General features: G+C 45.5%; 2 protein-coding genes across 3 annotated transcripts; one reads left to right on the plus strand and one right to left on the minus strand.

Moving 5' to 3' along the window:
- Window positions 1-42: 42 nt before the first annotated feature.
- On the plus strand, window positions 43-7840 carry si:ch73-106g13.1 (coronin-2A). 2 transcript variants are annotated; one of them, XM_010905998.5, is made up of 13 exons: window positions 43-182; window positions 1702-1902; window positions 2110-2226; window positions 3004-3153; window positions 3335-3514; window positions 3764-3880; window positions 4038-4142; window positions 4324-4420; window positions 4664-4776; window positions 5079-5172; window positions 5392-5675; window positions 5853-5921; window positions 7626-7840. In XM_010905998.5, exons 2-13 carry the CDS (start codon window positions 1702-1704, stop codon window positions 7689-7691), a joined length of 1593 nt encoding a protein of 530 aa, XP_010904300.5. In that variant the 5' UTR covers window positions 43-182; the 3' UTR covers window positions 7692-7840. The 2 variants fall into 2 exon arrangements, with proteins under 2 accessions (XP_010904300.5, XP_028973737.2); XM_029117904.2 differs by lacking the exon at window positions 3764-3880.
- A 1263-nt stretch (window positions 7841-9103) lies between these two features.
- Window positions 9104-13280, minus strand: LOC105031521 (acidic leucine-rich nuclear phosphoprotein 32 family member D). The gene is made up of 7 exons (XM_010905999.5): window positions 13062-13280; window positions 11910-12059; window positions 11382-11504; window positions 10998-11175; window positions 10671-10786; window positions 10466-10538; window positions 9104-10122 (listed from the first exon to the last, which is right to left on the minus strand). Exons 1-7 carry the CDS (start codon window positions 13113-13115, stop codon window positions 10040-10042), a joined length of 777 nt encoding a protein of 258 aa, XP_010904301.1. The 5' UTR covers window positions 13116-13280; the 3' UTR covers window positions 9104-10039.
- Window positions 13281-13570: the final 290 nt, after the last annotated feature.

The raw sequence follows: 13570 nt of genomic DNA on the forward strand, positions 1-13570 counted from the left end.
TCACCATGTGTTATATATGCATGACCGCCACGACACAAAACCTTTAACATCGGACACCCTGCCTGCCTTGTAGACCCTCTGAGACACACACACACACACGCTGGGAAGATACATCCTGCTTGTCTTTATTATGCTGTTGGGCTTATTGACCAGGAGGCTGGGTGTGTGTGGTCGTCTCAAAGGTAGGAAATGTTGGACCGACGTGATCACGGCTTCAACTCCATTTGCGTGTTATTTAAGCGGACCCGGCTGTCTGCAGAAGACAATTTACAATTTAAATGATAACAAGTCCTCTTGGGGATGAACTGGGGGTGACGCCTGAGAAATGCAGTTTATAGTGGTTGCATGTGTTTTTTTCTTTCGTTACTGGAGTAAAACAATCTTACAGTTTGGCTTCTGTTTGGATTTGCCCGGTTGAAGCTACATTGATGAGACATACATATTGTTATATTCTTCATGAAGCAATAGGTATGTATCAATAATGTACGAATAATAAATTCACCTCCCAAAGACAGACCAGGTCCGTCAGACTGTCCCGGTGGATCTTCATGGAACTGCAGACTTTTCATTAGAGAGAACATCCCCTTGTCTTACATGTATATGGTTTTTCAAGGCTTTCGTGGGCAGGATCAGCGGGAGGCAGGTGTACAGGGGGTGGGTACTGTGATGGCATTGTTACCACTGGACGCTGGCTTTGCAAATGCAGCGCAAATCCATTAGCATTTAAAAATGACAGTTGTGGACAGTTGAGGTTGGCTTAACTACGGACACCGAATCACGGCTTGGTGGGTAGCCAGGGAGGCAGTTTTCTCGTGTTTCTTCAGGTAATCTGGTCCCCAGGTCATTGAATGTATGGTAATCTGGTCCCCAGGTCATTGAATGTATGGTAATCTGGTCCCCAGGTCATTGTGTATGGTAATCTGGTCCCCAGGTCATTGAATGTATGGTAATCTGGTCCCCAGGTCATTGTGTATGGACATGATATATCTGGGAAGATGAAAATAAAGGGCTGGATTGGGATGACTTGGGTAATGGAAAGCTGCGAATGAAACCAATAACAGAAGAAAAAGGGCGGAAAAGTTTCTATGAATTATCTGAAGGGCATTTGTGAAGTCTTTATGTATGCTACGAAGTCTTCATAAGTTGTATTTCATTTTTAGTAGGACCAGAATAAGACCTCTGATCTTTTGTTGAGGTAATACTAGCTGTTGACATGGTGTGGTGAGTTTGGTCCGACACTTACCAACCCATTGTCCAGCCTAAAGGTCATATGTCAAAGGTTGCATGTTCCAGTGTTTTCTGTCCCTGTTATGCAATGGGATACAGATTAAGGTTTCACTGATAACACACGCACTGGAGTTTCCAGGAGAAGGTGTATTCATTATGGATGAAATAAGACAATATGACTAATAGAACCAGTGTTATAGTTATCTGATATGTTTTAAAAGAGGAAGAAGAACGTGTAAGGAGAAGGTCTCACACACACACACACACACACACACACAGTTCTAACGCATGGTCACCCCTCATCCTGCCACTCTTCGTCCTGTTTTTTCCTCTTTCCATTCTGCTTCCGTGTTTATGTCAAAGCGTCTTCTGCACCCTCTCAGAGTTCGGGGTCTCACCCCATGCCGCTGAAAGTCCTTCATAGAAAACCCTGGGGGATAATACTGATCGGTTGCTTCGTCCGGCTCTTCTTAGATGTCATGGCACCCTGCCTACCGAATTTCCAAGTTCCGCCATGTCTATGGCAAGGCCGCCACCAAACACCATGGCTACAACGGGGTCCCCATCACACACAGTGTCCATGACAACCACTACTGCTCGGTCAACCCGCGCTTCGTCGCCATTGTGACGGAATGCTCTGGGGGCGGGGCCTTCCTGGTCCTTCCCATCCACCACGTACGTTTACTCATCGGAATCATTGTCTTTGTCTTGTCCGCTTCTCCGTGTAAGATGTTGGACTTTCCAGGGCTTGTCCAATGTCTTGAAACGAGTTGTGGTCTGGACGGTCTTAATAATTCTCATCTGTCCTCCCCCTCGTCCTCCACCTTCTCCCTCTTCCACCTTTGAATTCTTCTTCTCCTTCTGTCTTCTACTCCTTCTCAGACTGGCCGGGTGGATCCTCACCAGCCCAAGGTGTGTGGACACAGTGCCAGAGTCTTGGACGTCAAGTGGAATCCATTCGATGACCTGAGCATCGCTTCCTGTTCTGAAGACTGCACGGTCAGTTCACCGTCCCGGAAAATCCCGGCTGGGCAACAGTCCCCACCATGTGCTGTGTCTTACATTGAGCAACTTTCTTAAAATACTCCTCCAGAAACAGGAAGGCTGAATTGTATTTTATTATCAACATAACATTTATATTTTTATTGTTATAGGAATAGATTAAAAAAAAAAATGTTGGGGGGAATATCACGTCTGCTGTGAAATATGCTCAAATTAAGATGTAGCACCTGTGCTCACAAACTGTGCTGACTGATGATAGCGGATGAGTGCAAGAACATTCTCCCATCATCCTTGCAGAACATTCTCTGAAAGCCTTTTCTAAAAATGCAGAACTAAAGCTGTGTTTCTTTGTGTGTATGTGTGAGTGTGTATGCGTGTGTGTGTGTGTGTGTGTGTGTGCGCATGTGTAATCACCAACATCATAGATTCATAAACATGCAAGAGGAAGTTGGTTTTAGGGTGTTCTCTGGTGTGCTAGATACACCACATATTGTTTTGTGGGAAGGCCAGAAGGAGGGTTTGCACTAGAGGTGGTTCTTGGACTTCTACATGAAGCAAGTGCAATTTATCAGCCCCAAAATGTCTGTAAGGGGAGACAAAATCACCTGAGACAAAATCAGCACGGCTCTGCTCTGTGTCAGGGGTCAGGGGCGACCTCGCTATTTGGAAAACCAACTGCCCCTTTCATTCTGTATCATACCTACTGTATTGTGGGAATCCTATTGCAACGTAGATGATGTATTGAAACAAAGCGTTTAAATGTGTGTGTTGCAGGTGAAGTTATGGGACATCCCAGCCCACGGTGTCCACCAGGACATCACCCGCCCCAGGAAGGTCCTGAAGGGTCACACACGCAGGGTCAGCCTGTTGGAATGGCACCCCACAGCCAGAGACATCCTGCTCAGCTCTGCATATGACTATAAGGTAGGAAGATAACACACACACACACACACACACAAACACACAAACAGACACACACACACACAGACACACACACACACACACACAGAGACACACACTCCCACTGTCTCTCTCTTTGACTCCCTGTCCTCCTCCCCCCCTCCCCCCCTCCCCCCCTCCCCCCCCCTCCCCCCCTCTCTCTCAGGTCATGGTGTGGGACGTGTCGTTGTGTGAGTCAGTGTTGAGGACCCCAGTGGTGGTGATTTCTCTCCACTCTGAGCTGGTTCTCTCTATGTCCTTCAACACGGATGGCTCCTCGCTGGCCACTACCAGTCTGGACAAGAGGGTCAGAGTCATCAACCCTCGAACCGGACACCTGCTACAGGTCTGCCTGTCTGTCTGCCTGTCTGTCTGTCTGTCTGTCTGCCTGTTTGTCTGCCTGTCTGTCTGTCTGCCTGTCTGCCTGTCGGTCTGTCTGTCTGTCTGTCTGTCGGTCTGTCTGTCTGTCTGTAAGAGCTACAGAGAGGAGAGAGACAGATAAAGAGAGATGTAGGTCTAGGCAGGGTCAGTGATCTGTGTGTGTGTGTGTGTGTCTGTGTGTGTGTGTGTCTGTGTGTGTGTGTGTGTGTAGTAGGTCTCCAGCATTAAGCACCACAGGGCCAATAAGGTTGTGTATGTAGGAGACCACAACATGCTGCTGTCTACTGGGATCTCTCCCTGGAACCAGAGACAGATGGTCCTGTGGGACGGGGTGAGGAAAAACACACACACACACACACACACTCAGGAACCCCCCCCCCCCCACACACACACACAGACTCACACACAGGAACCCCCACACACTCACACACACCCATGTTCTCTGTACGATGGCTCGCTAGTGTGTGTGTGTGTGTGTGTGTGTGTAGGATGACTTGTCTGAACCTCTGTTGGAGGAGGAGCTAGATGATGCTGCAGGAGTTCTGTTTCCATTCTACGACCGAGACACTCACCTGCTGTACCTGGCAGGCAAGGTAACACCTTCCCACTAATCACTAACAATCACTCACTAAGCACTCACAATACAGATCAGTCACTAATTAACAACTTCCAAACAGTAATAAAACAGTTTAATCACTATTAATAATCATTATTGATCATCCACTAATTAGTGCTTAGTAAGCCATAACTCCATGCTCCTTGCGTGTGTTCCAGGGAGACGGTAACATAAGGTACTATGATATCAGTTGTGTGAAGCCCTACGTTCAGTTCCTCGATGAATACCGCTCCATCCTGCCTCAGAAAGGTCTTGGTAAGAACAAACACAACACACACACAGACACACACTGACATGTACATGCAACTCTAGTTCAACAAGGATCGGTTACCAACTACACCAAATGGACTGTGTTGTCTTCCTGCCGTGCTGTATGTAATCCACAATATACACACTAGTATCATAATGAACACACTCATTGTCTAGATTGATGGTTTTGGACATATGAAAATAACTAAAATCACCTCCTGGGCTGTCTGACCTCTGACCACTCTCCAGGGGTGATGCCAAAGCGGGGCCTGGATGTGAGTTCATGTGAAGTTTTCCGGTTCTATCGTCTAGTGACCATTAAGGACCTGGTTGAGCCGCTTTCCATGATCGTTCCTCGCAGGGTAAGACAAACCCCATTATCAGACTAGGACACATCCATAATCAGCCTGGGACACATCCATTATCACATCCATTATCACACTAGGACACACCCATTATCAGACAAGGACACACCCATTATCAGACTAGGACACACCCATTATCAGACTAGGACATACCCATTCTCAGACTAGGACAAATCCATTATTATAGCCAATGGGCCCACTTATTACACCAGGGTAGGATGTAGATAGAAAAATAAATTGAGTCAAAGGTGAGTACTGCTCATTAAAAACAAGATATTACAAATATTTGTTCCCTCCAGTCCCCAGAGATCTTCCAGGAGGACATCTTCCCCATGACAGCAGGAAATGAGGCGGCCATGACGGCTCAACAGTGGCTCTCTGGGTTAAACAGAGGTCAGTGTGACAAGGAAACAAAATGGCAGACCATAGCTCTCGACTGGCCACATTTTGCCTCAAACAAGCCTGGAGCTGGGTGACCAACAGCTACTACAACACAGTTTCCAGTGTTTAATTCCCAAACACTCCAAGCCTTCATCTTACATCCACTAGGGCTCTAGTCATACTCTAGTGCCATTTGGGGACATGCTAAATCATTTGTCTCCCGTCCAACAGGCCCGGTGCTGACTTCTCTGAGACCTGGGACTAAAGTAGCTAACCCCTACCCGGCGATGCCCCCCAGGACTGGTCTGGCCAGGGTGGACGTCCAGGGTCTGCCCGGGGGACCCACGGAGCAGGCCTTCCTCCAGGAGCAGGTGGCTTACCAGAATGCCAAGTACCCCAAGGAGCTGGCCGATCTGACTGGCTGGCAGGCAGACGAGACCCAGGCCCCAGGATGGGCATACACACCCCACTGCCGTGAGCCCTCAGAGTGCCCTCCTCCCAGGGCAGAGAACGAGGTGAGGTTCATGGGTACACATGGATAGTGGTATCTAGCGGCAGTGTAGACATTTTCTTACAGTCATGATAATAAAAGATAAATGGTAGCCAGATCCCTAACAATTAACTATTAAATCAACTCTGTTATAAACTTGTGGTTCTGAAGTGGATCTGTATTAAACCTGTATATGTTGTAGCTGCTGCAGGTGTTTTACAGACAGCAGGAAGAGATCAGCGAGCTGAGAGAACAGCTCCACCAGAGTGAGGTCAGTGTGTCTGTGTTTCTAACCTAACTATATTATACAAAGGATATAAAAGGTCTACACACCCCTGTCAAAATGCCAGGTTTTTTTGATGTATGTGAATGATACAAAGATAAATAATGTCAGAACTTTTTCCACTCTTAATGTGACCTACTGTATAATGCAAACAATTCAATAGAAAAGGAAACTTAAATCTTTGAGGGGAAAAAATGAAAAATAAAAACCTTACAATAACCTGGTTGCATAAGTGTGCACACCCTATTATAACTGGGGATCTGGCTGTGTTCAGAATTAACCAATCACATTCAAACTCAACTTAATTAGAAGTCATTACACACCTGCCATCATTTAAAGTGACTTTGATTAATCACAAATAAAGTTAAGCTGTTCTAATAGGATTTTCCTGACATTTTCTTAGTTGCATCTCAGAGCAAAAGCCATGGTCCGCAGAGAGCTTCCAAAGCATCAGAGAGATCTCATTGTTTAAACATATCAGTTAGGAAAAGGGTACAAAATAATTTCCAAAGCGTTAGATATACCATGGAACACAGTGAAGACAGTCATCATCAAGTGGAGAAAATATGGCACAACAGAGACATAACCAAGAACTGGACGTCCCTCCAAAACTGATTAAAAGATGAGAAGAAAACTGGTCAGGGAGGCTTCCAAGAGACCTACAGTAACATTAAAGGAACTGCAGGAACTTCTGGCAAGTACTGGCTGTGTGCTACATGTGACAAAATGTTCCCGTATTCTTCATATGAATGGGCTATGGGGTAGGGTGGCTAGATGGAAGCCTTTCTTACAAAGAAAAACATCCAAGCCCGGCTGAAGTTTGCAAAAACAAACATCAAGTTCCCCAAAAGCGCTTGGGAAAATGTGTTATGGTCTGATGAAACCAAGGTTGAACGTTTTGGCCAAAAGGTATGTTTGGCGCAAAAACAACATTGCACATCACCCAAAGAACACCATACCCACAGTGAAGCATGGTAGTGGCAGCATCATGCTTTGGGGATATTTTTCTTCAGCTGGAACCGGGGCCTTAGTCAGGGTGGAGGGAATTATGAACAGTTCCAAATACCAGGCAATTTTGGCACAGAACCTTCAGGCGTCCGTTAGAAAGCTGAAGATGAACAGGAAGTTCATCTTTCAGCAAGACAATGACCCAAAGCACACAAACAAATCCACAAAAGCATGGCTTCCCCAGAAGAAAATAAACGTTTTGGAATGGCCCAGCCAGAGCCCAGACCTGAATCCAAGTGAACATATGTGGGGTGATCCGAAGAGGGTAATGCACAGGAAATGTCCTTACAATCTGACGGATTTGGAGCACTTTCGCAAAGAAGAGTGGGCAAATATTGCTATGTCAGGATGTGCCATGCTAATAGACTCCTACCAAAAAACGAAGTGCTGTAATAAAATCTAAATGTGCTTCAACAAAGTATTAGTTTAAGGATGTTGCAACCAGGTTATTGTGTATTTTATTTATTAATTTTTTCCTCAAAGATTTCAGTTTGTTTTTCAATTGAATTGTTCACGTTATAGGTCTCATTAAAGGGGGGAAAAGTTCTGACATGATTAATCTTTGTCTCATTCTTCTACATCACCAGAACCTGGCATTTTAACAGGGGTGTGTAGACATTTTCAATCCATTTTTCTATTTATTTATCAGCCTCATATAATTTGGTTTTTGTATGTTTTCTATAGGTCCGAATCACACAGCTAGAACTTGAAATAAAGAACACGCGAAACAACATGAGAGATGCATTCTGATTCAACCAATCAAACACAAGTCACCAACACATTACAGAAGAGTCAACTTGTGAAACAACCAGTCACTTAAGACCCACCTCCTGATCTAACCTATCAGTGATGACCCACCTTCACATTCGTACAGCCTTCTAATAAAACCAAACAATGTCGATGACTATGTCATGTTATCTTTAACCCCTGGTTTGCAGTGGCAAGAGGTGCTTTATTTAGTCTCCAAGTCATAATTACAATGTGGGAAACTTTCATAGGTCTGACCCGAAGGGGGAAATGGTTTTAATCGTTGGTGAATTGTATCACTTACTTGTATAATTTAAGTTCTGGGACTTAGGTTTTGGGACAAAAGCATTCTCATTGAATCATCTAAACACAGAATTTCTACTTCGGGGGGCAGGGGGGGTGTCTGCCACCAGAACCAGATTCTTCAAGAAAAAAGCTAACCCACGTCTCTACCATGGTTGTCCAGATGTGATGTTCTAACACTGACCCTTTCAATCAAAAGATAACATACATTTCTGAGAATTACAACCTTATAAACACATTCTGTAGCTAGTCTGACAATATTCTCATGTCAAGTGAACTAGCAGCCTTTAGTTGGGCAATGTTAAGCATTACTTAAAAGATCGCTAGTCAAATTTGTTAATAAATTGTTAGAACATTCATTTCCCTGAACACATGAAGCCACAGTTAAACAACATGCATTTAAATCTATTAATTTGTCAAATCTTTTTGGTTGTAAGATTTAACATTATTGGTGTTGTGCTGTTTTTATCTAAGAACATGTCAAAGGATTTACAATGTTCATGTTTGTGTAGGAAAAAAAGAAATGCTTATGCAGACAACAAAAGGGTAAGTGATGACAACCCATTGAACCAAACCGTTTATAAAAAAAACATAAATCACCCTTAAGCATTTTCTGTATTTCTGCTTTAATTCATCTAAGACCAAACAAATCCTGACCTGGGTCCATGGGAGTTCCCAGGTTTGAGCGCCAGGCCCTGCCCCACCAAAACAAACAGGTCTCTCGCTGCCATGAACATTACCCAAACCGGATCGTCAACAGGGAACAGCCACGGCCTGAGCTGGCAAGGCAAATATTACCATCAGTAATTGCACCCATGAGCAGGGCTATTGACCCTAACTGCTCCTCATGCCGTTCTGGATAGGATTGTCTAAAAACATGCAGAAAGTGAAGACGGCTTATAGACACGCCCTCACAATTTCTATATTCTGGTAACATTCATCACTCAAGGTGGGGTTATACGCAGAACCGGTTATGACAACAGTGTCGTCTCGTCTGCACAAAACCCATCGGATGAGAATGCAAAGTACCCCCGCCCCACTGATCTGTACCTCCAATGGGGGGCTGAAAAGAGATTTCCAGGCATCAACACAAGGACATAGACGAGGGTGGGCAACAAGCAAAATGTTAAGATTTTATTTACAAAGTCAATTTTTGTACGTTTTGTCTTTTTTTGTTTTTAACTTACAGAAAGTAAAAAAAACACAAGTCAGTGTACCCAGAATGCTTCTGCGTGCCAAATAAACCCCATCTCCCCCAGAGAGGGGGCGGAGTCATCCGGAACAGCCTGAGAGCGATGCTAGCTCTGCCCCGCCCCAACACATGGGACAGGAGGAGGCTAGAGACGGCGCTGACAAAACACAAAACAAAAAGCAACAAAGTCCTCTGAGAAAAAACAAAACAAAAAAAGTTTAAAAAGCTGTCTTCGCCTCACACGGCAACACCAACCCCTAAATAGGGCCCCACACTGCACCCTATCAGGCAGGCCAGAAGAAGCGTGCTAAACAGGGATTAGGGTGCCATTTGGGACCGTTGAGGGTGGATAGTTGCCTATGTCAGTTGCCTGGGTGATGAGATTGTTTACAGGATCTATGAAGTCGCCGAGGATGACATCACAAAAGCCCCTCCCACAGGAAGGTGATGCTCTGATCTGGAACACCGGCGGTGATGTCAGGACGACAACACTGACGGCGCCCATCCCGGTGATGTCACGGAATGCTGTGCGGTGGGGGAGATACTTGTGTCGGTTGTTTTCAGGACGACGTCTGAGGGTGGACCTCGCCCCCCCCACACACACGGCAACTCAAGTCCTTGCAAGGGGGTCAGAAGTCCAAATGACAGCCCATTTCACATGGAGTGCACTACTTCGGCCCAGGGACTATAGGGTAAAAAGGGACCCACAGAGCCCGGTACAAAGCAGCGCGCCGCATGTAGAATGGGCCCGGCTGATTGGCTGGAGGGGTTTGGAGAACGTGGGGGTAGGGACAGAAGGCGGACAAAAAAGGGGGATCTGAGATACTGAGGGGTGGGGGGCACAGCAGGGACACACTCAATCATCATCTTCCTCATCTTCCTCATCATCCTCAGGATCTCTCTTCCTCTTCTCTCCTTTCGCCGGCGAGTCATCTTCATCTAGAAGACGGAGAGCAACATTGAGACAAGCGCGTCGAGGAAGTAACAGGACATCTTCAAACCAAACATTTTTACCACCTCATTGTGTGTAAGCTAGCCTGAAACAGATGGCCAGCGAATAGGTGTTCATGCAACACTGAGGAAAGACTGCCCGTTTATCCAGAGCAACTTCCAGTGAAGAACACATTAAACTAGCCAGTAACAGCAGGTCCTTCAGTAGGTCATAAATGGGGGCCTTAGAGAGTAGAAAGACATTCAGGGCCACTCGCTTGTACGAGCTAAGTAAAACTGTTCTAAAATGAATGAACCAGACCGTTTTGACACAGCCAATAGCAACACCAACCTTCATCGTCGTCATCATCCTCATCGTCGTCTTCATCATCGTCGTCGTCCAAGTCTCCGTTGACCTCTCCGTCCTAGGGAGAACAGCAGGGTAGCGTCAGGATTAGCCACCATTACACAGTAAAACCCTGCACCTAAAGACTGTGTACTAGGACTCGACAGGGGAGGGAACGCTCCCCAGCGAGGACAATCGCCCCCAATCTCACCTCGCCACTCTCCTCGCTGTCGTCGTCATCATCCTCCACCCCCGCAGTGACCTCTTCGTCATCATCGTCCTCCTCCTCCTCAAAGTCTTCCTCCTCTGACTCTCCCTCCTCCCCCTCTGTTCAGTGGGAGACACACAAGCGAAATAAGCTCAGTCAAACAGCAACTAAAACGCCAACCTCAGGCAGGCCTCTGGTGAAAGTGCATATACACCATTCATGTCCCAGACATCAACCCACCAAAGCCCCAATAAAGTTTCACTAAATGGACAATTCACCCGCCAGAAACCACAAGTCCAGCAACATACTACCCCCCCCCACCAATCTCACCGTCGTCGTCGACGCCGTCTCCCTCTCCGTCCGAGTCGGACGCTTCATGGTCTTCGATGTCATAGCCGTCCAGGTAGGTCAGCTGGGGGAGGAGCTTAAAGATGCTCTCCCTGTAGTCGGCCAGGTTGGTGACCTCACAGTTGAACAGGTCCAGAGACTTCAGCTGGGGAAGCTTTTTCTAATGGAGCGGACAGGGGGGTTGTAATGACTCATACAGGGAGGGGTTATAACCTGCTATTCAGGAGTTGAAAAGCTCACAGTTTCTTAACGCAAACAGGTTGAGACTTAAATGTCAGCTGGGGGAGGGCCATTTCACAAGCCCCACCCACACTGCCAGTTAGATTTTTCAGTTATAAGTACTGTATGAACGGTTATAACACCAACCAGGGGTTCCAGTGTGCTGATGTCCTTGAACTTGTTCCCAGAGAGGTTGAGGTGTGTGAGGTTGACCAGCCTCTCTGCCAACACCTCCAAACCACCTGATATCCTGTTGTCACTCAGCTCCAGCTGGGGGGAGAAGATGGTATGATGTCATGCGTCCACTCCAACCTGACCTCCACGCGCCTTTTAAAATGTCTGGTTAAAACCCTGAACTAACACCCCGGATTCAATTGGTTGACTAATCACAAGATGGTTTATGATCACAACAAAGATAAGATTGGACAAATGCAACATTCTTCCCCAAAGTAGACATTCAAAATTACCCACATCTGAGAAAACTGAAAAGAAAAATATGCTTTAGTGAGATGTTTACAATGTCTGAAGCCAAAAACCAAACGATGCCCATCAAGATGACTGTACACGGACATGACCTCCTTACAAAAACAACATAGGCTTACACAAATGCTCTCCAAACTCAATCATTCAGTGTGTCTGTTGGTAGTGGTATTGTGGCAGAGAAACTGTAACTACCTTTTTTAATTTTGGCAGTTTGGGTATATTTGAGACGGACATGAGGCCTACGTTGATCAGACTCAACAGCTCTAAATTCTCAAACTCCTCCGTGATGCCCTCCATCTTCCCCTCGTTCGACCGGCAGTTATCGAGGACAAGCTCGTGTACCTGAGGAGGCGAAGAGAAGGAGGTAAAGGGGAGAGCAAATGATGTTAAAGGCACCCATTAAGTGATTGTGGACATTTTGTTGTTTCAGGGGGGTTTCTCACGCACATAATGGTCACAACAACAATGGACTGAGGGGAAAACGAACGCTTTGGTTTGAAACAGAAATGTTTTGAGGCAAAGGAGAAACGTGTTTTTGAACTGTGGACACGTGATGCAGCTAGCTAACGTTAACTTACAAGCTAGCTAACGTAGCCAGGAAAGTTATGTTTTTAGATAGCGGTCTTCGAAATGTTGAAATTTTTCCAACAATGCGTTGTAACTTTACGATTAAAATCACCTCAGTCGATGAAACAGGCAGTTTTTTTAAATCTAATTGGTGATCAAGACTTGCCATCTTATTCAACATGCTAAATACGCACCCTAACGTTAATATAGTATACTCCTCGAGTTCTCAAAAATGGCTACCGCTATGCTAGCTAAAATGGCTAACATGATGCTAGTTAGCTTTTGCGGTCAAGTTCAGTGTGTTAGCTAGCTAACGTTAGCAACGGCCTTTGATTGTAAATCTGGGCGGAACAGAGTACATACTTACACTAAGAAAATGTAGCAAATAAATCGTAACATTAAACATAATAATAATGTGAAATATTTCTAGTTTACTACTTTTCCCCGCATTTTCCTGTTTACCTCAAGAGCCACTACCGTTGCAGTACTCCTGTACATTGCAAGACCGGCTGTAAAGTGGATTGACCATTACAGTAGTAGTAACCACTTTAAAACCAACGAATAAAACATTTACCATAAATGTTTAAGTACTAGAAGTGTAACGTTACTTATCTAATCGAAGGTGTTACATTAGAGGAAACATAACTACGTGATAGTTAGCTTGCTAAGTAGTTGATTTCTACCAACGGCTTGTGCTTTTGAGGACCCCATGTGCTCGCCATGACTTCCAGTCAGTAAACTTTGGTGTCGCATGATGTCTGTGTAAATAATACTTACATCTGACGGCGTCCTGTTTCTCAATTCTAGGTGAATTCTCTTTTTCATGTCCATTTTCCCCTCTTCTCTCTCGATTCTAGTGGGGAAGTTTTGTTTTCTACCGCCTGCTAGCTACCGTTGGCTTCCCGAAGAGAACAGAAGGAGAGAACCGCCTGCGTGCAAGTCAGAAAGTGGGTCAAATGCGGATGGTGTGTTTGCGCGGCGTAGAAACGGAGGGAAACGTTGGTCAAACTAAATACTCAACAGCACCCCTGGTGGCCGCGTACATGCACCGCAGTCAAACTGACAACATGTTTGAAAACGGTTGCCTTTGTGAAACCGAAAACTTTTACGGTTCAAGAACCACGCGGAAGCTGAACGTGGCCAAACGTAAACCTTATTGGGGCAAACCGAACTATCGTGGGACCGGCGTGCGTTTGTCACAATTCAATAGATTTTGTCGTTTGCGTATCGATTGCATAACATGTTCTGAGTAGACTTTTTATAGGCGTTGTTAAAACATCTTTGTT

Source organism: Esox lucius, chromosome 24 (assembly GCF_011004845.1).
Source record: "Esox lucius isolate fEsoLuc1 chromosome 24, fEsoLuc1.pri, whole genome shotgun sequence".
Classification (NCBI taxonomy): Eukaryota; Metazoa; Chordata; class Actinopteri; order Esociformes; family Esocidae; genus Esox; species Esox lucius.